The sequence below is a fragment of the Lepidochelys olivacea genome, assembly GCF_965140295.1.
Source record: "Lepidochelys olivacea isolate rLepOli2 genome assembly, chromosome: 2".
NCBI classification, from domain to species: domain Eukaryota; kingdom Metazoa; phylum Chordata; order Testudines; family Cheloniidae; genus Lepidochelys; species Lepidochelys olivacea.
This window is the reverse complement of record NC_140412.1, coordinates 221,042,206-221,064,369: the sequence shown is the minus strand read 5'-3', so window position 1 is coordinate 221,064,369 and position 22,164 is coordinate 221,042,206. Positions and strand designations below refer to the sequence as shown.

At 38.4% G+C, this 22,164-nt stretch overlaps 1 protein-coding gene across 2 annotated transcripts; it reads left to right on the top strand.

Moving 5' to 3' along the window:
- Window positions 1–1,328: 1,328 nt before the first annotated feature.
- MIOS (meiosis regulator for oocyte development) lies at window positions 1,329–21,750 on the top strand. 2 transcript variants are annotated; one of them, XM_084621893.1, is made up of 11 exons: window positions 1,329–1,488; window positions 2,347–3,719; window positions 5,247–5,345; window positions 6,420–6,677; window positions 7,224–7,393; window positions 10,309–10,374; window positions 11,578–11,736; window positions 13,210–13,362; window positions 14,825–15,029; window positions 19,360–19,489; window positions 20,991–21,749. In XM_084621893.1, the coding sequence occupies exons 2-11, from the start codon at window positions 2,423–2,425 to the stop codon at window positions 21,085–21,087; spliced, it is 2,634 nt and encodes an 877-aa protein (XP_084478019.1). In that variant the 5' UTR covers window positions 1,329–1,488; window positions 2,347–2,422; the 3' UTR covers window positions 21,088–21,749. The 2 variants fall into 2 exon arrangements, with proteins under 2 accessions (XP_084478019.1, XP_084478020.1); XM_084621894.1 differs by lacking the exon at window positions 19,360–19,489 and having other exon boundaries at window positions 20,991–21,750.
- Window positions 21,751–22,164: the final 414 nt, after the last annotated feature.

The window sequence follows — 22,164 nt, the reverse complement described above, 5'->3', positions numbered from 1 at the left end:
AAAACTATATAAAGGCAGTAATTGGCAGGCTAAAGTATTAAGTGTTAATTAATATAGTGTTCTATCTATTTAAAGTGATACATTGTTATAAAGTATGGTGTTAACTGAATAATCGTATTGTTATACTGTTGTATGTGATAGTTAAAATTGTCATTGTAGTACTGTCTTTATTTCTTGTGCCGCTTCCTTTACATTGTATCTGTAACCTTTACTGTTTGATTTTTGCCTCTCTCTCCTCTTTTATTGTAATCCTTCACTTCTAAATAATTTTTGTTGTTGATGAATTTACTGCTTCCTGCCTATTCTTGATCGGAGGGCTGTATCCACGTCCTTCAAGGGGAAAGTTAGTTGGCCTTGGTCAGCGGCTTTTCTCTGGAAGGTCCATAGGGCAGGTCACAACCTTAATATCAGAATAAAGGGTTTCAATTAAAAGCAAATCTTCTTGTTACAAGGGGACTCCAAATAATTTTCCATGCCCATATGCTGTGAGCTTGCGTTTGGGACAAGAAATGTACAATTTACATGGCAGAGTCAGGTAATCTAAAAAGGCAGTTGCATCACCTCCATTTCATCTTCAGTCCTGCTTCTTTCCTCTGGAGAAACTTCTTTCCAAACTGAAGCTCTGAACAAAGGACTGATAGACCCATCTAAGCTTTCCACGTGTTCCAGACAGACTTTACAAGACAGCAAACTCACCAGTGCTGCGAACAACCTGACATGAACTCTGAAGTCATATGTATGTATCTGATTGCTTTGCCAATATAACACCTCTCTTCTCCTTTTCTTTTCTTTTTAAATAAATCTTTGATGTTAGAAACTAAAGGACTGGCTGGCGGTGCGGTATTTTGATCCGGACAAGTAGCGATCTGGTCACGTGGCTGGCCCCTTAGGGGTCAGAGAAGAACACTGTGTTTAGCGACTGGAGTTTTAAGTAACTTCTCACTTTACTGGACTAGGTGCTGACTGGGAGCCAGAGACTGGAATACAAAAGAGGGGGCTGTGTGAGGGAGCGGCTAGCGGCGGGGGCAGGGGGTCCCGCTACTTCCTCCCCTCGGCCCACGAAGCAAACCGGCTGCCCGAGGTGCTGCGCTAAGAGGCTGGTGGCGATGCGGGGCCGCGGCCCCTCGTGCACGTCCCCCATGTGGAGCGGTCCCGAGGCCCGCGCCGCGCTCTGCCCCACCGGCCACAGCTCCCCTTGAGCGGCGGGAAACCAGCACTTCCGCTCTCCGACAAGCCCGGCAGTCGCCCTGGCAACAGGGGAGACATCGGGGCGGGGCTTCCTCTCAAGCCGCCAATCGAACGGGACAAAATCCGGTCCCGACGCCCTGGTGACGTAGGCAAACGGCGCTTCTCATGGCGTACGAATCGGAGGGCGCTTGGGGTCTCTATGGGGGCGGTTTAGAGACCGAACCCGGAAGCGAAGGCGCCTGTGGTGGCGTCAGGCGGTGCCGTGGTTCGGTTCGGGAGCGCGTCTGAGGCGGGAACGCGGTGAGTGAGCGGAGTGGGGCTGAGCCTTCCCCGCAGCGCGCCACAGGGTGGGTTTCCAGAAGCGCGCACTTTGCTCAGGGGAGAAGGTAGATTTCTTCAAAGTGATACGCAGAGCGAGTGTTTCTGAGGAGGGAAAGCGACAAAAAAAAAATCCTCCCAGTCAGGTTCTTTGTAGCCGAGTAATAGTAGGTGGGAATTAATGTTTGATGAAGTCCAGTTCTGTGTAAAAAACCGCACTGGATCTCTTTGTATTGCAAAACATTAATCGGCAAAACGGAAATAAATTAGCTGCTTGAGAGTTTTGTAAGTGCCCTTGGCAATATCATAATATGTGTATGTGCTCCTAATACTATAGCCTGTATATGAGTTGGTTTCTTTTAAGTGTTTTTAATGAGACATTACATTTTTGCAAGTTGGCTTGGCATGGCATTCTCCCTTTCTTGCCACAGAGAAGACATCGGTGCTTTGACAGAGTTTTTTTGTATTGCTACATGAGATGAACTTTAGTCTGAGATTGTGTGGTGCTGTGATACCTCAGTGCTCACGGTAGTGTAATAAAGGAGTAATATTCATAGAGGGTTCATATACATGGGAAATCCTGTTGTCAGTTCAAAGAAGGCTAGCTGGATATTTTTTCTCAGTAGATATATCAATAACAGACAGAGGGTTGAGAGTGTAAAGTTCTCTCCCATTGCCCCAAGGTTCCAATCTCAGCTTAAGTATAGGTGTTTTGAATGTTTGCCTTGGAAATAACTCAAGACCTTGTCCTAGTTTTTAATTTAAAGATGAGTTTTATATTCATTGTTTAGTTGTCTAAATCTGTGTACACTAAAACCATTACAATTCCTTTCTTAACAGTTTCCCTATGAATGGACATCACCTGAGTCTTCCTACAGAAATTTTAAATCACTTGGATTGATTTGTAGTTGCAAACATGAGTGGCTCCAAACCTGATATTCTCTGGGCTCCACACCATGTTGATAGGTTTGTTGTATGTGACTCAGAACTGAGCCTCTATCACATTGAGTCTGCTGTGAGTTCAGAACTCAAAGCAGGATCTTTGCGATTATCAGAAGAAACTACAGCTACGTTATTGTCAATAAATTCAGATACGCCATACATGAAATGTGTGGCCTGGTATCCTAAATATGATCCTGAATGTCTTCTAGCCGTTGGACAAGCAAACGGTCGAGTTGTCCTTACCAGTCTGGGCCAGGATCACAACTCAAAGTCCAAAGAGTTGATAGGAAAAGAATTTGTTCCAAAACATGCACGGCAATGTAATACCTTAGCGTGGAATCCATTGGACAGCAATTGGCTTGCTGCTGGCCTAGATAAACATCGGGCTGACTTTTCAGTATTGATCTGGGATATAAGTAGCAAATACACCACAGAGAGTGCAGTTGCCACAGAGAAAGTGAGACTTTCAGCTGGAGATACTGAAGCTGGACTGGTAGTGACGAAGCCGCTTTATGAATTAGGACAGAATGATGCTTGTCTTTCTCTTTGCTGGCTTCCACGGGACCAGAAACTTCTTTTAGCTGGAATGCACCGAAACTTGGCTATCTTTGACCTTAGAAATACAAGCCAAAAAATGTTTGTAAATACCAAGGCGGTTCAGGGAGTGACTGTAGACCCATACTTTCATGATCGTGTGGCTTCCTTCTATGAAGGTCAGGTTGCCATATGGGATCTCAGAAAATTTGAAAAACCTGTTTTGACTCTGACAGAGCAACCAAAGCCCCTAACAAAAGTAGCTTGGTGTCCAACAAGAACTGGACTGCTAGCTACTTTAACTAGGGATAGTAATATTATTAGATTGTATGATATGCAGCATACTCCCACACCTATTGGAGATGAAACTGAACCTACAATAATTGAACGAAGTGTGCAGCCATGTGAAAATTATATTGCTTCCTTTGCATGGCATCCCACAAGTCAAAATCGAATGGTAGTTGTGACTCCCAACAGAACTATGTCTGACTTCACAGTTTTTGAAAGGATTTCTCTGGCATGGAGTCCAGTTACATCTCTTATGTGGGCTTGTGGCCGACACTTGTACGAATGCACAGAGGAAGGAAAGGCTAGTTCCTTTGAAAAAGACATAGCAACCAAAATGCGTCTCAGGGCTCTATCCAGGTATGGCCTTGATACTGAGCAGGTCTGGAGAAACCATCTTCTAGCTGGAAATGAAGATTCTCAGCTGAAATCACTTTGGTACACTCTGCACTATATCCTTTAAAATGTAAAGCAATGTAAAATAAGAAAAGTTGTAAAGCACCTTATATACAGATCTGTCTCTATGTAGACCATGTATATTTCATATTCAAAGTGTAAAGGGCTTATAATGTAAATAGCGCAAGATATTGCAAATACTTTCTGAATATTAAACATAGGAGTTGAAATTCTACTTTCCCAAATCCCAGGGGAAAAAATAATGGAGGAAAAAACATATCCTAGTATTTTTCTTTCCAGACGTCTGTTTATGGCCTTCTTCTCACCAAGACATTTCAAAATACACTTACAGAGGTATCCATTTGCAAGATCAGGGTAGTGTTTACATTAAATGTGGTCTGTTTGGTGTTTTTGTTTTTTTTTGTAAATGTATTTAGGAAATCTTTCATTGTTGCAAGTGAAAGATCTCCTTACAATACAGCCTGAAAAGTAGGAACTAATCTTTGTAAAGAACTTTAAAGATTAAAAGTATGTAAGTGTTAAAAATTTGTTTTTAGGCATGATTGCATAGGACTCCAAAAATCTACCTGAATAGTTCCAAACCATTTAGACATTTATATACTTTTCCTGATTTATGGCCCAGTCACATTTACAAACCTGGAGGCAGAGTTAAATATGTCAGAATGTAGAAGTACCCCCACTCCCCCTTGCTTAGTGAAAACTTGGTCCATTTCATGCTATATCCCTGGCTACCATTTGGGTGAAAAGCAAAACACATCTGTGGACAAACTGTAAAAAGCAGTCCACCTTTTGCTCTCTGCACACTTTCACTAAGGGCTTGTCTACATGGGAAAATTTACCAGCATAGTTATACCATTATAATTATACCTGTAAATTTCCCCATGTAGATAAGTTTTAATATTTACAGGCTATGGACTTGTCTAGACATATAGTTATTCAGGAACAGCTCTTCAAGAATATTTCTTCTTTCTGTTTAGCTACATCCACTTTCAGAGTTGGTTAAGATAAACGTGAACAAGGCACTTTTGGGATAGGAGTGTCTACACATGGACTTATTCAGCAATAATTTCATGTATAGAAAAGCCCTAAATGTTGAAGTCTCCTGACACTTTTGGATGTTGGGTAGGCACTTAAGGGGAGAATCCATTAAGTTTCTTGTTGAAGAGACTTGACCTTTCTCTTTTCACCCTTTCCCCAAGTTGAGTCCCTTTTAGATTGTTGCTTATGTAGACTGCACCTGCCCTTCATTTTAGTGGGGACTGCTATTCAGAACTCTAGTGAGTGAGCTGGTGCTAGCAAACGCATAAACAAATTAGCAAGTAAGGAAATCTTTGACAGCAGTACATGGTACCATTTTCTTTATATCATGTTAATTCATGAAAAATTAGTAGTTCATTTTGCTTACAATGTTCTATTAGTGTGGTGATCTGTGGGTGAGCATCCTCTTGTGGAGAGGCTGGTACGTAAGACTAGTTGAATAGAAGCACATTTGAAAGAATGGGGTCTTTCTCCTGTAATTAAACATTAAGACTTTTTTTCATATTTCCTATACGTGTGAATACTTATGAAGCAATATACTGAAGATATGGATCAGAAGCTTACAGGAAACAAAGGGTCCTTAGTTTATGCAGGCATTAAATCAATTGTGAAGTCATCTTTGGGTAAGAACATTACTACTTTGATAATAATTATACTGTAGCGTGTTTACAAAAACTTAGTGGAGGCCAGTATGGTTTTTGTCACGTACAAAATTGTTAACTTGTTAGAACGCACGTTCAATTAAATGGAAAAAATGAATATGCAGAAAGATGATGCAGAAGCACAAGTAAACATTAGTTTCTAATTGGCTCTTGGATAAATAATTTGAAACTAAACATAATTTTTCCTCCAATAGCACCCAGAATTTCTGGTTTGCTTTGAAAGTCTGTTAATGTAGCGCAAAATGGGTTTCAACTTATTTGAAAGGTCTTGATATAGTTTAAACGTTGCTTATCCTGATGTTATATAAAAGCTTGAAAATGATTAATTCTTTTTCTGTAACCATTGGACAATATAGTTTTTTTTTTTCTGTATAAGAATGCAGCAGCAGCCATATAGACTTTGTGCTGGATACTTCTTTGTATATGTCATATATAATCAGTGATGTAAACAAAAATACTAAGTAAGTCCTCCATGTGTGTGAAAGAGAGGTGTGTGTGTATAAAAAAAATAAATCACCCTCTTATCTACATGCCATGTGCTTGCTTAGCTGAATAAAAAGATGTTTCACTTATCTCCGTCTTGCTTCAAGGAGCTTTTAGAAGGTGTGGCTAAGCCCCTTGAAGAAGAATCTTGTCTTTTTATTCTGGGAGGCACCTGGAATGTGTTTGGCTGCTGAGAGAAATAATGAACCCTAGAATACTAGTAATAACAGAAGCATGTACTGTTCTGTCACCTCATTCCTTTTTAAGCTTAATTTTTGCTTTTTTAAATCTGAAAATTTTGTTACAAAGTTCATAGGAGCAATGAAGTTTCCAGAATGTTGTGTTGGTAAGAAGACTTGATTGGAAATAAATATCAGTTTGATGTACATGCTAAGAAGCCATGTATTTACAACAAATTCTATGCTGTACTAATGCTAAAACAAAAGCTTAGTAAATTTTCTTCTGTAAAACTAACTTTGTTTTCAATGAAGCTTGAAATTAAAATGTTGCAAATTCTGTCTGTCAAATGATTTAAATTGTCTTCCCTCTTAGGAACAACAGAGAATCTGAGGCATAGCAGGAGTGGGTCCGATAGGCAGGCAGATATTATTCAGTATCTAAGTGAGGAGAGGTCTTTGGCCTTGCAGCTCTGTGGGTGGATAAAGAAGGGAACTGATTTAGATGTGGAACCCTTTCTAAATTCTTTGGAACAAGAAGGAGACTGGGAGAGAGCTGCTGCTGTTGCACTTTTCAACTTGGACATACGGCGAGCAATACAGATCCTAAATAAAGGAGCTTCTTCTGAAAAAGGTATTTTGTACCTTCTAATTTTTATTTTTTTATTTTTTTTTTTTTTTTGGTTGTGGATATTTTGCCTTAATATTACTAGATCAGTTTTCCCTTCCATAGAAACCCAATCAGGGCATTAATGGCAGCAAGTGAACACACCCACCCTTGATACAACAACCACTTAATTCAGGAGGGTTGGATTGGGCCCCATGTTAGTTTTTAACAAGTTCTAATCTGTCACTCCCTTCTTTAATGCATCATTGGTCTTCTTCGTCTCTCAAAAGAGCAAGGGATGATCTCATGCCCTGTACAAAATATACCCACTAGAACCCTAGAAATGCTGATATCTGGTCAAATACCCAAGACCAATCTTTTATAGAGGTGTTTCAGTTTTATATTATGTAAATAGATTGCTTTTCATTAGTTTTTAATGTTTAGTGATGCAGGGAGCGAGGAAAGCATGTCTGAATGTCGGCATATGTGGGCTATTTCAGATTATTGTAAAGTTCTTATTGGACAAGTTCTTCTAAATTTTTATCCCTATACTTGGTGGTTTTTGTTAATCAGGTGATCTGAACCTCAACGTAGTAGCAATGGCTTTATCAGGATATACAGATGAGAAGAACTCCCTTTGGAGAGAAATGTGCAGCACTCTAAGATTACAACTAAACAACCCCTACTTGTGTGCCATGTTTGCTTTTCTGACAAGTGAATCTGGTTCGTATGATGGAGTTCTGGTAAGCAAATTTTTGCCACACTAAACTTCCTTTTAAATGAATATATACAGAGGCCTATACATGAATTCTTTGAATTTAATTCAAACTAGAATTTATTATTGTTTACTTCCTCCTGATGCTTGTCGTTTTCTCATGATTATTTCCTTTAAAAATCATAAAATATTCATGAATAATCTATAAAAGATGGAATAAAATTCTAGCTAAAAATGTCAGTTTTTAAGTTTTACTATGATGAGAGTTCGTTTAGGTTTTTTCTGTAATCGTAAACTCGTTGTAAAACTATATACAAAACTACATGAATAACCCTTTAAAATCATAGTTGGGATCGTCTCTTTCAAACACTAAAAGACAATGTTAAGAAAATACTTAATGAGGTAGGAAAGCAAATGAGTGAGAAGATGGCAAAAGGGGGGAGGAAGGGAAAGTAGAGAAGAGGAATAAATTCATCAAATTTCCTCCGTGTTTTTCCTGAAGTGAGCATTCCAATTCACTCAATTGTCGTCTTTGTTGTATTTTAAAATTTGCTAGAAAATGGATGTTTTTAAATATTTAAAAGAAAGCATAAGTAAGGTAGTCAATCTTCTGGAAAAACAAATCAAAACGTCTTAAAACAGCTGGCATAGTAGAATAGGGTAATCCTATGCATAGCGCCCTACCCAATTCACGGCCATGAAAAATGCATCACGGATCATGAAATCTGGTCTCCTCCCATGAAATCTGGTCTTTTGTGTGCTTTTGCCCTATACTGTACAGATAAAGGGAAGGATAATAAATGGTAATTTTTTTAAATAAAAGGTATACTTGAAATCAAAGAGTCTTGAGTTTTTTTCCCAGTTTACCTTTTTATTGAAGAAAAAAAAAAAAGGACAGGTTGGGATTTCCAATGAAAGATATTCTCTTTGCTGTCCTGAAAATCTCAGGACCTAAGAGTGACAGCAGGATTTTTAAAAGAAGCAACTGAGCGTAGATACTCCATTAGAATGAAGCTCAAAGAGAATGATTTGATTGTGGCCAGAGCTTAGTAACAGAAGAAAAAAAGCAGAAAGCAAATAGAGTTGCCTTGACAGATGTTAGTTTGTCAAATGTATTAAAAAGAAAGCTGTATTCTGTATTTTCTGTGTTACAATTTTACCTTATAATTAGGGCTGTCAAGCAATTCAAAAAATTAATTGCAATCTCACTGTTAATAATAGAATACTGTTTAAGTATTTTGGGATGTTTTCTACATTTTCAAATATATTGATTTCAGTTACAACAATACAAAGTGTACAGTGCTCACTTTATATTTTTGATTAAATATATTTGTGCTGTAAAAACAAAATAGTATTTTTCAGTGCAATCTCTATCATGAACGTTGAAATTACAAATGTAGAATTATGTACAAAATAACTACATTCAAAAATAAAACAAAGTCCACTCAGTCCTACTTCTTGTTCAGCCAATCGTTCAGACAAACAAGTTTGCAGGAGATAGTGCTGCCCCTTCTTGTTCACAATCTCACCTGAAAGTGAGAAGGCATTCTTATGGCATTATTGCGGCTGGCGTTGCAAGATTTTTAAATGCCAGATGCGCTAAAATATTAATATGTCCCTTCATGCTTCAACCACCATTACAGAGTACATGCTGATGATGAGTTCTGCTCGATAACAATCCAAAGCAGTGCAGACCGATGTGCAAGTTCATTTTCATCATTGGAGTCAGATGCCACCAGCAGAAGGCCGATTTATTTATTTTTATTTTTTGGTGATTCACATTCTGTAGTTTCCGCATCGGAGTGTTTCTTTTATGACTTTTGAAAGCATGCTCCACACCTCTTCCCTCTCAGATTTTAGAAGGGACTTAAGATTCTTAAACCTTGGGTCAAATGCTGTAGCTATCTTTAGAAATCTCACATTGGTTCCTTCTTTGTGTTTTGTTCTTAGTGTTCTTAAGGAAGTGTTCTTAAAATGAACATGTGCTGAGTCATCATCCGAGACTACTATAATATGAAATATATGGCAGATAAAATAGAGCAGGATTCATTTTTTTTTGAGTTTATCGCATGAGTTAACTGCGATTAATCGACAGCCCTACTTGTAAATGTGTGACTGTAGAAAGCAATTGTATGGTTATCCTCTGATTGTGTGGCTAGAATTGATACCTTCGTAATTGTTCTCTGAACCTGTCTAGGAGATAAACTTGGTTTAACTGTTTGGTGTTCCACAGAATGCTTATAGGTTAATCTGTAACTGTTAAGAGTTCTAACTTTAGGTTTTTGGTCTGTATGGTGAAAGATTAGAGGAGCTGTAAGATAATTGAATGTTTGTACCCCTAAGCCAACAGCTAGAAAGAGATCTATCTTGTTTAAATAGACTGTAAGTTCTTTGGGGCAGAGAGTCTCTTACCCTGTTTGTTCAGTGTCCAATACAATGGGCACTAGTCTCATTTGAGGTCTGTTGTGCTACTATAATACCAATAATAAATAACAGAATTATTGAGGTTATTTTAATGTCTTTAATATGATTTTTTTCAAGAAAGACATTTTAATATCACTGTCTACTTTTCCTCTTCACTTCACCATCCCCTCCTATCTTTCTTCTCTCACTAGCACATCTTTTCCAGCCTTCTCCTTGTATTCTCCACTATACGTGCTGGAAGCACTGTGACTTGCCAGCTTTCCCTAGACTGAAGTGCAACTTATTGGGTCTGACTCTCTTGCCATTGTGGTAGATTGCCCTGGTAATGGTTTTGTGACTAAGTCTAAGCGTAAAAAGGCACCTGGCACTTAACATCACAATATGAGGACACCTCTTATTCATGTGCATAATGAAATTCATGGTATTAGTTATACAGTAAGTCTAGTGTTCTGTTTAGAAGCAATGAGTGATTTGGAAATTTGAGCTTGTTTTACCATATATGTCTATCTTTCCCCACAGTATGAGAATAAGGTAGCAGTACGAGACAGAGTGGCATTTGCTTGTAAATTCCTCAATGATGCGCAGGTGAGTGTGTATTTGAATATTCGCATTAAGCTGATATGCCATCCTGTATTTTTAATCAGACCCTTTTTATAGAAAATTCTGAAGTGTGAATAATGGAAGTAATGATACAATGTGTTCCTTTCCTGAAAATAAAAAGGAATAAATTATCGGATTATACCTTCAGTCTGATTTCCAGTTGTGATAATTAGGGTCAATATTAATACTTTCACTATTTTATAGCATGTTACTATGTTAATAGTTGTATGGTATTAACAGTATATGTATCCTATTAGAAATACTTGAAGATGAGCAGATGTTGGACAGCATAATTCTGAAATACTATGAAATTTGTATATAAATTTAGATATGCTAATATTCTATATCAGGGATTATAACAAATATCTTTACTAGCAGCCTTATAATTATAGGCTCTTATTCCACAACTGATTCTGCATAGGTGATTGCCCATTTACTTCAGTGGAGCTTCATGCTGACACCGAGTTCTGCTTGCATGGTGTCAGTGGCTGGATCAGGACCAAACAGCATAGAGGAAGTTTTTACAATCTGTCTCTTGGTTGCCCTTTCTTCTTTGTCTGGCTCACATAAACATACGTGGTCAGGTTAGCAAACAAAAAATAAGCATCCTTCAATTAGTGATCTTATCTAGGCATTTGAATTTGTTCAATCTGTTTTCAAGGGAAATGTTGGTTAAACACTTTTACATGCCTGTAACAAACTAATCTGATTAAGCTACACAAAATGTTTCTTTGCTGTTTAAATGCTCCTTAAATTGTTGTCTAACTGTGAAGAAGCTCTTTCAAAGAGTGTGTGTTAATCTCTAAAACTTGACTTCAGAGCATGTGTTGTACTGGTAGAACAGCAAACACTTAATTCCAGATTAAGTTAAGAAAAATCAAATAGGTTGTTTGACAGTAGGAAAGGGTATTTTTAAATTACTGAAACAGTGGCTCAGCTTTTGTTTTCCCACCATGTGAGGAAACTTGAGTACGTTTGCCAGGATTTTGACTTTGATGCAATGAAGTGTATGTTTCTGTATTTTACACTCATTTTTCTGCATAAATTCCAGCAGATACCTCTTTAGTTGAAATAATTTCTCTTAAGGAGAAAATTTAATAAAAAAGTTGAAGTGTTGGCATGTGCTAAATTGGTCACATTAAAAGGTCATGAGCAGAAAATGAAGGTGGAAATCCTTTATTTTTGTAGCTGAATAGATTCATTGAAAAGCTGACAAATGAATTGAAAGATGCTGGGAACTTGGAAGGAATTCTGCTGACAGGACTGACAAAAGATGGCGTGGACTTAATGGAAAGTTATGTTGATAGAACCGGGGATGTCCAGACAGCAAGCTATTGTATGCTCCAGGTTAGTATTTCTCTCCTGAAATAATTTCAGGTTACTCCATTATTCTTCAGCACTATAGTAATATATCTTATATAGCGAACTGAAAAGTGCTTCTTAGCATGTATTAAAAAATGAGATGATACATCATGTACAGTCTATCTACTTTACTTTCAGTGTTTCATTTGGCACCTTAGAAGCAGAGGTTCTCATTGCTCTTTCTGAGGCAAGACATGGAATACTCCTTTCCCCTTCCACTAGCTGGGCTGGGCATACCTAGCTATGGTCTGATACTGACTGAGCTCCCAAGCAGGATCCAGGGATGTTGCTCTGGTAAATGTACCAGAACTGGTGGCAGAGGAAGTTGGATTCTTACCATGTCTTTGCTTCTGGATTGTGTTGGCAGAGTTGCTGTCACCACCACCATTGACTTTTTCATACTTACCTTTTGGATAGTGAGTTTAGTCTTCTGATGTCTGGTCTACTTTTAAAGCCCTGTGGGTCTGGGTTGTTAAGGGATATCAGAGTGCAAGTGTTTTCAACCTGATAAGAAGACTTAAGCTTAGAGTAAGTATCTGATACACTTTTCAAGCTCTGCACCAGTGTATGTGACTGAATGTATCCTATCATATCATTACACCCCTTCTGCTTTGCTGTGTTCTAAATTTTTGTCCATCCTGATCCGTACACATGCTGGCTCCCTCTCCCCTTCAGATCTCTCCTCAATTTTGCCTTTTCCCATGTTCCCTCCTTTGTATAATACACACAATGAAAATACTAGTTTAAAAAAAACCCACCCAACATTGTGTGCCATGTCACTATAGCAACTGTGTGAAAGCACAGCTTTTTCACACACTTGTTTTTACATGCTCCTCCCCATCCTGATGTTATACCTCCGTGTCCTGTCCATCTTATTTGCTTAAATTGCAAGCTCTTTTGAGTGGGGCTCATGTTTGTGTAAAGTGCTATGCACCTGCAAAGCACTATGTAGAAATGTAAACAATAAAACTTTGTTAATCATAATCTATGAATTAAAATATTGAATACTTGGACAATATGCATATCATGCTTGCAACAAAGCTTGGTACGTTTATAAGATACATGGGTTTCTGAATAGTACTAAAGTGTAGTATTGCATTATAGTTCATGTTTGCTGAATTTTTATTTAATAGATAATTTTGAATGTTTCCTTTAGTCATAATACATTGTATTGCTTCAGATATCTTTTACCACATCATATGAAACCCTCTGAAGAAATAAGTTGTATTGTGTAGAGATGTAAAATATTTAACAGTTAACTGATAAGTATTAGTCTTTCTGTCAATATATTGCAGTTAGTGCTTAAAACAAATTAGTGGCAGCCCCAGACCCTGTCTCCCATCGTGTTAATGATTAAATGGTTAACCAATATAATTTGAATAGTTTGAACGGGTACGTTTAAAAATGATATTTAAATCCCTGGTATTGTGTATGTTGGTGGTTTATTTCATGCTTTAGGGTTCTCCATCTGACGTACTTAAGGATGAGAAGGTTCAATACTGGATTGAGAACTACAGGAATTTGTTGGATGCTTGGAGGTTCTGGCATAAACGAGCAGAATTTGACATCCATAGGAGTAAGCTGGATCCCAGTTCAAAACCTTTAGCACAGGTAAACATGAACTATATTTTTGTGAGCATTTAATAAGGTAAAAAGTTAGTCCTTCAGCACCTCATCCATCGGTTTTCCTTTCCCGCGTTCATCACAGCATCCACTCAGACCTAGCACAGCCTTATGTGCCTTCAGTAGGCCCAGTCCTTCCAACCTTTTCTAAAGGATTTGGGACCTTCTTGGACCCAGGGATCCTGTCCATTTGCTGGGGAAGAAGGTTCTGAGGCCTTTTAAAACCAGGCTGTTTATCTAAAATTCCTGTCTTTCTGTTGGTCCCTGGAAAATCGAGTGTGAACTGTGTGTGTGTGTGTGTACGCCTCTCTAGAGGGTAGCTTCAAAGGGCTGACAACGGAGGAGTTGCATTAGAATCCCTACGAGAGAGGGTACATACTGTTACAATAACACATACACAATTGCCTTTTTAATGCAATGTACCCCCAAAGTATTCAATTAGTATTTGATAAGGTTTTAACATAATTCATAAGATTTGTTCAGGATATTGTCGGTCTGTCACACATGCACAGAGAAATGAGGCATGTACTCATTGTTAGCTACATCTTGGCCTCCACCTGCAGAAAGGAAGGCCTGGTTTAAGGCCATGCTGAAAATGTTGCTGCAAGAGCCTGTTAAATATACCTAGGGCAGGCAGGGTGGTGGTGGTCTGACAAAAAGCTGCAATCTTGATTGTTAGATGATGGAAAATAGTACTGAAAAAATCCAGTTTCCCCTTACGAAACAGTGGAAATAAGCTGTCAAGTCTTTTATTAAAATAAGCTCGGTTTTGTTCAGTTTGTCTTGTTTTTTTTTAAGCAGGTGTTTATTTTTATAAGTAGAGTAGAAAGATGCCTTCCAACAACTTTGATTTCCAGCACTTTCTATGGTGAAAGCAGGTTCCTTCATCCTCTGCTAAAAAGAATAATTCAAACGGCAGCAGCCCATTGAGCTCTACACTTGTCCCGTTCACTGTAAGAAAATACTGACCGATACGGTGACAAATATTGATTAAAATGTGCCCTGGTTGTGTTTTGGTGGGTTTTTTTTTTTTTTGGTGTGTAAGATATAAAATACCTTAGATAGCTAAAGACACAAGAATCAGTTTTTCCTTAAAATAGCGTCCTGTAGAGTCCTACAGCCTTGTATCTCTAAAGATTCTAAACTTTGTATCTGTTTACCTTCGTGTTCTGGTTAGAACCTCAGATAGGCACTCCTATGTATATTTTACAAACGCAAATAAATAGGTTGCTGTTATTGACTTAAGGTGTTTTTTGTGGGGTTGTTTTTGTTTTTTTTATTCTGTAGCTGGTTGCAAACTGTCTATTTTGGATGAGATTTTTGCTTTTTATCTTAAATCAGCAAAGCAAAAACATCTTAATTCATGAATATAACTGGATTATTGGTTTATCCTATTGCAAGTATCTCATTCCTATTATTAATTTTGGCTCTTGTCTGTGTTTTTTTGTAGGTATTTGTGAGTTGCAATTTCTGTGGGAAATCAATCTCTTATAGCTGTTCAGCCATTCCTCATCAGGGCCGAGGTTTTAGTCAATATGGAGTAAGTGGCTCACCAACCAAGTCAAAGGTTACAAGCTGTCCTGGTTGTCGGAAACCCCTTCCTCGCTGTGCACTTTGCCTAATAAATATGGGGACTCCAGTTTCCAGCTGCCCTGGTATGGCACAATTTTAAGAAACTCCTTTTTAATGTTAAAATGCAGTACTATTTAAAGGCACATGATTAGTGGCTCCTGTTTAATGACATTGCATTTGTAACTCTTTCTAGTCTTACAATTATTTTGAAAAACTTCTCTCATTGAGTGAAAGATTCACTGGTTCAAATCCCACCCAGTTCAATGATGAGATCCCTGATTACAGTTGTTTGATGTCTGACAGTATGGAAATGAGTTGTTCCTGACCTTTTGCCTGTAAGGTACCAACTCCCTCAGTAAACATGGAGGTTACCCTCTCACTGCTAGAGAGTAGGCTCTCCCAAGTAGATGAGGTACTTTCTGCATTGTAGCCCAGTGTTCTTCTCTTGCTGCTACTGCCCAAGAAGATGTATGTATCCTATGGCTCAAGAGTTCAGTCTTCTGGAGTCTAGTCACACATGGGAGAAGTGTGAGTTTAGTAGTCAGAACACAGGACAGGGAAGAACTAAGAATTCCTGATTTCTAATCCTGACTCTACCGTTTTCCTTTATGAATTTTGGGCAAGTGACTTGACCTCTCTGCTTCAGTAAAATGAGAATAAAACTTGGTTACGTACTTAACAGGATTGTTGGGATTAATTTGATGTTTGTAAAGTGATCTCAAGATGGAAATATGCTATAGAATTGCTAAGAATTTCATGCTATAAACAAAAAGTAGGTAAAATAATACCATTTACTAAAGTTGTAAATTACTTGTTGACAAATAACTGTAGGGTGAGAAACAAAGGCAATGGCTGCCAGTTAAAGCTATTAAATATATCTAAGAATATGCACTTCTTACTTTAAGTGTGGAGACTTATTACGTGTACCGTAGAAAGTTTAGCCAACTGTTTCCATTTTACTGCAACATGAAACGTGAATAAGATTAATTCATGCCTTGAAATTAAAATTTAAAAAGCGCTTTACATTTCTAAAATGTAATTATAATAAAACTTTTCCTCTTCCCTATGACAGCGATGTGTCCTTGATCATGTCCCCTTTTGACCCTGCAACTCCCTCTTGGTGCTTGCAGTCTCTCGCTGGTAGTGAGAACAAGATCCACCCGATCCCAGCTTGTGGGGGCTCGTTAACTTTTTTTTTTTTTTTTTTAACACCGAGTACAAAAACCTCATTGTTAGTCCCTCAAGTCCACCCCTACTTCTGGTGCTGTGGTTAATTATGACAAATGTCTTTTCCCAAGTTCAGGGGTCAACAGCCACTCTTCCTGGAGCAGAGTTGTAGCTCAAATGGCTCTCTCCTTTAAATCAAGAGTCCACAGCTCTCCTGTTGCTGGGTTGTATTTCAAAACAGGTTCATTCTCCTTAGGTCAGGTTTCAGAGTAGCAGCTGTGTTCGTCTGTATCCACAAAAAGAAAAGGAGGACTTATGGCACCTTAGAGACTAACCAATTTATTTGAGCATAAGCTTTCGTGAGCTACAGCTCACTTCATCGGATGCATTCAGTGGAAAATACAGTGGGGAGATTTATATACACAGAGAACAGGACACAATGGGTGTTACCATACACACTGTAATGAGAGTGATCAGGTAAGGTGAGCTATTACTGGGGGGCAGAGGAGGGGGATTTGTGTCCATTTAGTCTTTCATGTAGAGACTGTCCAGTTTGGCCAATGTACATGGCAGAGGGGCGTTGCTGGCACATGATGGCATATCACATTGATAGATGTGCAGATGAACGAGCCTCTGATAGTGTGGCTGATGTGATTAGGCCCTATGATGGTGTCCCCTGAATAGATATGTGGACACGGTTGGCAATGGGCTTTGTTGCAAGGATAGGTTCCTGGGTTAGTGGTTCTGTTGTGTGGTATGTAGTTGCTGGTGAGTATTTGCTTCAGGTTGGGGTGGCTGTCTGTAAGCAAGGACTGGCCTGTCTCCCAAGATCTATGAGCGTGATGGGTCAACCTTCAGGATAGGTTGTAGATCCTTGATGATGCGTTGGAGAGGTTTTAGTTGGGAGCTGAAGGTGATGGCTAGTGGCGTTCTGTTGTTTTCTTTGTTCTGTAGTAGGTAACTTCTGGGTACTCTTCTGACTCTGTCAGTCTGTTTCTTCACTTCAGCAGGTGGGTATTGTAGTTGTAAGAACGCTTGATAGAGATCTTGTAGGTGTTTGTCTCTGTCTGAGGGGTTGGAGCAAATGCGTTTGTATCGTAGAGCTTGGCTGTAGACAGTGGATCGTGTAGTGAGGCTCATTCACCTGCACATCTCCAATGTGATATATGCCATCATGTGCCAGCAGTGCCCCTCTGCCAGGTACATTGGCCAAACTGGACAGTCTCTACGTAAAAGAATAAATGGACACAAATCAGACGTCAAGAATTATAACATTCAAAAATCAGTTGAACACTTCAATCTCTTTGTTCACTCGATTACAGACCTAAAAGTGGCAATTCTTCAACAAAAAAACTTCAAAAACAGACTCCGAAAGACTGCTGAATTAGAATTCATTTGCAAACTGGACACAATTAACTTAGGCTTGAATAAAGACTGGGAGTGGATGTGTCATTACACAAAGTAAAACTATTTCCCCATGTTTATTTCCCTCCCCCATCTGTTCCTCAGACGTTCTTGTCAACTGCTGGAAATGGCCCACCTTGATTATCACTACAAAAGGTGTGCCCCCCCCGGTAATAGCTCACCTTACCTGATCGCTTTCGTTACAGTGTGTATGGTAACGCCCATTGTTTCATGTTCTCCGTGTATATAAATCTCCCCACTGTATTTTCCACTGAATGCATCTGATGAAGTAAGCTGTAGCTCACAAAAACTTATGCTCAAATTTGTTAGTCTCTAAGGTGCCACAGGTACTCCTTTTCTTTCTCCTTTGGTCAGGAATTCCCCACTGTTGTTCTGGAACTGGGTTAGAGTTCAGTCTAGCTTCTCCCCAGCTGGCCCCTCTTTACTCAGTCCTTTCACTTCTCACCTTAGAGAGGTTAGCAGGCAAGCAGCTCTCCTGCTAGTCTCTGGGAGCTCCTCTCTCCAAGAGCACCCTTCTCCAACTGAGCTCTGGTAGCCTCCTGTCGGGTTCAGGGGCTCATTAGTTAGTCGCCAACCACACCCCCATGGCAGGTAATTGCTTACAGATGGGCTCATTCTCCTTAAAGAAGCCTGTCATGGATAGACTGGGTTCTGACTCCCCATAAGGGCCAGCCACCCTGTGATGCTCCCCCATATGTATAATATCTGTTGCAAAAATTTTATTGCTAACTAGCCAACTAATATGTCCTCAGCTGTGCTGTCATGAGGTTTATTTCATAGCTGTAACATCCTTGAGTCTTACTGGTTAAATTCTATACAAATTGTGTTGAAGCTCTCTCTCACTAACAATGCTTATAGTTCAGTATTGTGATATTACAGACATGGAGTATAGTATTGTGTTGTCATATATACACACATCTTTTCCAACTGTTTCACCAGCTTATCTTAAGACTTCTCTATTGCAATTGTTTCCATTTATAGCTAATTGATATGTTACTATGAGGTTCTGGAGTAACACACTTCCAAAGCAGAAAAGAAATCCTCACAATGAAATAGCAAAAAGAAAAGGAGTACTTGTGGCACCTTAGAGACTAACCAATTTATTTGAGCATAAGCTTTTGTGAGCTCATCAGATGCCGATGAAGTGAGCTGTAGCTCACAAAAGCTTATGCTCAAATAAATTGGTTAGTCTCTAAGGTGCCACAAGTACTCCTTTTCTTTTTGCGAATACAGACTAACACGGCTGTTACTCTGAAACAATGAAATAGCTAACATTAGAAAATGTAGCAGTTATTGCAAAAGAAATAGTGTGAAATGAAGCTATTAATAGGCAAGAAATTACTGAGACAGTAACAGCTAAAACAGTAGCTTAGCAAAATAATTCTATTGCTTGTTCTATTCTTCCTGTTATATTAGCAAAATTAATAAACAGGTGAAAATGTTAATTACCTCTGTTAGGGGTAGAAGTGATTGTTATAAAATCTCAAAATAGAAATGTATTGCAAATACTCTCATATCTTCTGGCTTCTCAGTAGGTTTCATAAGATCTCAGTAGCTTTGGGAGTACCAAAAAGTCATGTCAAATACACACATGGTAACACTAATATTTTAAAATATTTGTGCTGAAATGAGAAATACCATATTGAAGAAAAACGCTAAAGCTTTCAAGATAATTTAATAAATTCTAATTTTTCATTTATTTTGGGGTGATAATTTATCAGTTTATTTCTGGTTCCAAATCAAGCTCCTAATTTGAATTTTAAGTTCTTTAATACTCCAATATAGCACAGATATTGACTGAAAGTTCTTACCTATCCATAGGAGTATCAAAGTCAGATGAAAAGGTGGATCTTAGCAAGGACAAGAAATTAGCCCAGTTCAACAACTGGTTTACATGGTGCCATAACTGCAGGCATGGTGGTCATGCTGGACACATGCTCAGCTGGTTCAGGTAAACTGACACAATTAAACATGTAGGCTCTCACATAAATTATGTCTAATGTGCCATATCAGACATCTACTTCCTGGCTGTAGTCTTTATTATATATTGTATTTACTTGTCTGGTATTACATAAAATATAATTTAAGGCATATGCACAAGTGAACCAAGCTTGAGTTTGAGATTTCAGCTTTAACTCTGCATCTCCTGATTTTTGAATCCTTCATCTCCAAGTATTAATACTGCATTAATGCTAGCTTTTGCATGGAATGTATATGTCAGCAGAGCCAAATTTCTGCTATCATCCCACAGTGGAGAGTCTGAGCATTTGCTTGAGATTCAAGACAGTTGTGTGTGATTACAAGACATTATATAACCAGTAATGGCCAGTCATCCAATTAACCCCTCTGCCATTGTGCTGAAAGCCATGCCCTACCTAGAAACCGCTGTAAACATGAACAAACTTTCTCTTTTCCTTGACTGTCCTGGCATACTGGTACTGCTTGATGGTTTTATTTGGAAAGATGTAGGGGAGATCTTTAATCCCTATGTCAGGACAGAAATGGAGAATTCCTGTGGGGGACAACCATTGTTAGGGGTGTTCCAACAGAAAGGGAAGCAGGCTGCCCATGGAAGCAGTCTGACAGAGTGGTGAACTTGCCAATTGGACAAAAGGCTGCTGTTTATCATGGTACTGGGGGTCAGTATTGCTTTGGATCTAGGACAGTGTGTTAATTTCACAAATGTAAATAGTGATTTCACTTTGACAGTCCTGAGGTTTTTTTTTGTCTTGTCTGTGTGTTTTAAATTTTGATGTACTGTGTTGAAAACATATTCCTTTCTATTTTCTCACGTTATGTTGTGAGGACAGGTGTCAAATGTCAGGTTCATTTGAGTTGTATTCTGACAGTTTAGCAGCATAGCTTAGTTTCTAGGTTGCCTCATGATTTATTGCAAGATGTAGCATGTTGCCCATTAACTATTCTGTGTCATGCACAGTAAGTAGCTTTTTATCCCATTAAACTGTAGGATTTATTAAATTAGGGTCTCTTCTCTCTAGATGTCATGTTATGCCTCCTGCAGTTGGTGCTTACTGCTGGGGATATTTGAGCCCAATTTGTCACACTATATTAAACTCCCTGTCTTGAATTTAAACTTTGAATGTCACAATTTTACATATGAGAGAGAGCATTTTCAAAGATGTAGACAGAACAAGAGAGAGTGTCATTTTAATTTTATCTACTTCAAGTTGACAGTGTGAAACTTACTTTCTGAGCTTCTATGTCCTTTCTGCCTATATTTTCATATAGTTAAAAGGGCTGATCTTCTGCTTTCAGATAACTTATTGCTGATTTATCCTATATGCTTTATTACTATTTTCAAATTATGTTCAGCTATTGATTTCTCTTTAGTCACGTTGCTGCACAGATTTACATTTTGGGACATACAGGACTGAGATTACAAAGCTGTTCCTTTTACAGTGTTATAATTCCCAGTTTCCTTTCTCATCCAGAGACCATACTGAGTGTCCAGTTTCTGCGTGTTCATGTAAATGTATGCAGCTGGATACTACAGGGAATCTCATCCCAGCAGAGACTGTTCAGCCATAAAACAACCGAGTTTCAAAATGTGGAGCTAACAGATGTCCTTCACAGCCTAAATACATACCTCAGAACAAGTAACTCATGACTCACCCATAGTGGGAAAAATAAATCCTTGTGTTCGATCAGCAATTTTGGTGTGTGAAATAGTTTAGATGTGCTTCACAGAGCCAGGCGTTACTGGAATGAGCCTTTTAAGTGTGCCATGTGGACTATAGTTAGTGGGTTGAAGCAGATCCTTTCAGAAATACTTCCACAGGCTTTGTTGAAATTCAAAGCACCCTTCAAGAAGATTTTTTCAGAGTAACATTGAACAATCCTTGAATCTGCCATCCAAGATGAGCCAATGTTGCATGCTGGTTTTAGTATGAGTTCTGGGCTTTCAACATAGATAATTGAAGACTGTTGTTGAGAAAATCCTGAGTTATGCTGTAGCTTTCTATCTTCATTCATCACTGCTCATTATATGCAAAGGAAAGAATTTCAAAGAAAAGTATCAAGAGTCCAGCTATTAAAACATTTAATTTCCCCCTATGGATTTTTCTTGAAGGAAAAGTTGCATTCATGTAATTTTTTTCTGTATTAATTTTGTTAATACTAAGACTATTTCAGTGCAAGTTCAGCTACATATCTTGCTGTTTTGAATGTAAAATCTTTCATTCAAGTTTTTTCCTAACAAGAAACAGTTTTGAAGAATTATTTCATAAAAAGCGGAATATCCACTTCAAAACAGAATACAAATAAATCCTGATTAATTTTTAATGAAGGACTCTGTGTGCATGCAAAATATTATCAAAACTCTCATTTTGTAAAAATTAATCAGATTCAATTCAAATTTATGATTACTGGACCAGTTTAAATTTCAGAAACCTGAAGATTTTGAATATTCAGTGTTTACCTGCTCTTGTGAAATGCACTAATTCTAATTATGCTACAGATTACCAGTGGACATTGGCCCTCCTCATAAAATTGCACAGTTTTTAAAGTTTCTGGTCAAGAGCAGTTTCATAACCTGTTGCTAGTCAAGAATAAAATTCCTTAGTGGAGCACTGAGTGTCATTTGGCCACACTATACTTGGCTCTAGT

Coding starts and splice junctions, on each gene's coding strand:
- MIOS (XM_084621893.1), top strand. CDS start 2,423: ATGAGTGGCTCCAAACCTGATATTCTCTGGGCTCCACACCATGTTGAT. Junction 7,394..10,308: donor GTTCGTATGATGGAGTTCTG/GTAAGCAAATTT, acceptor CTTTCCCCACAG/TATGAGAATAAGGTAGCAGT. Junction 13,363..14,824: donor GTTCAAAACCTTTAGCACAG/GTAAACATGAAC, acceptor GTTTTTTTGTAG/GTATTTGTGAGTTGCAATTT.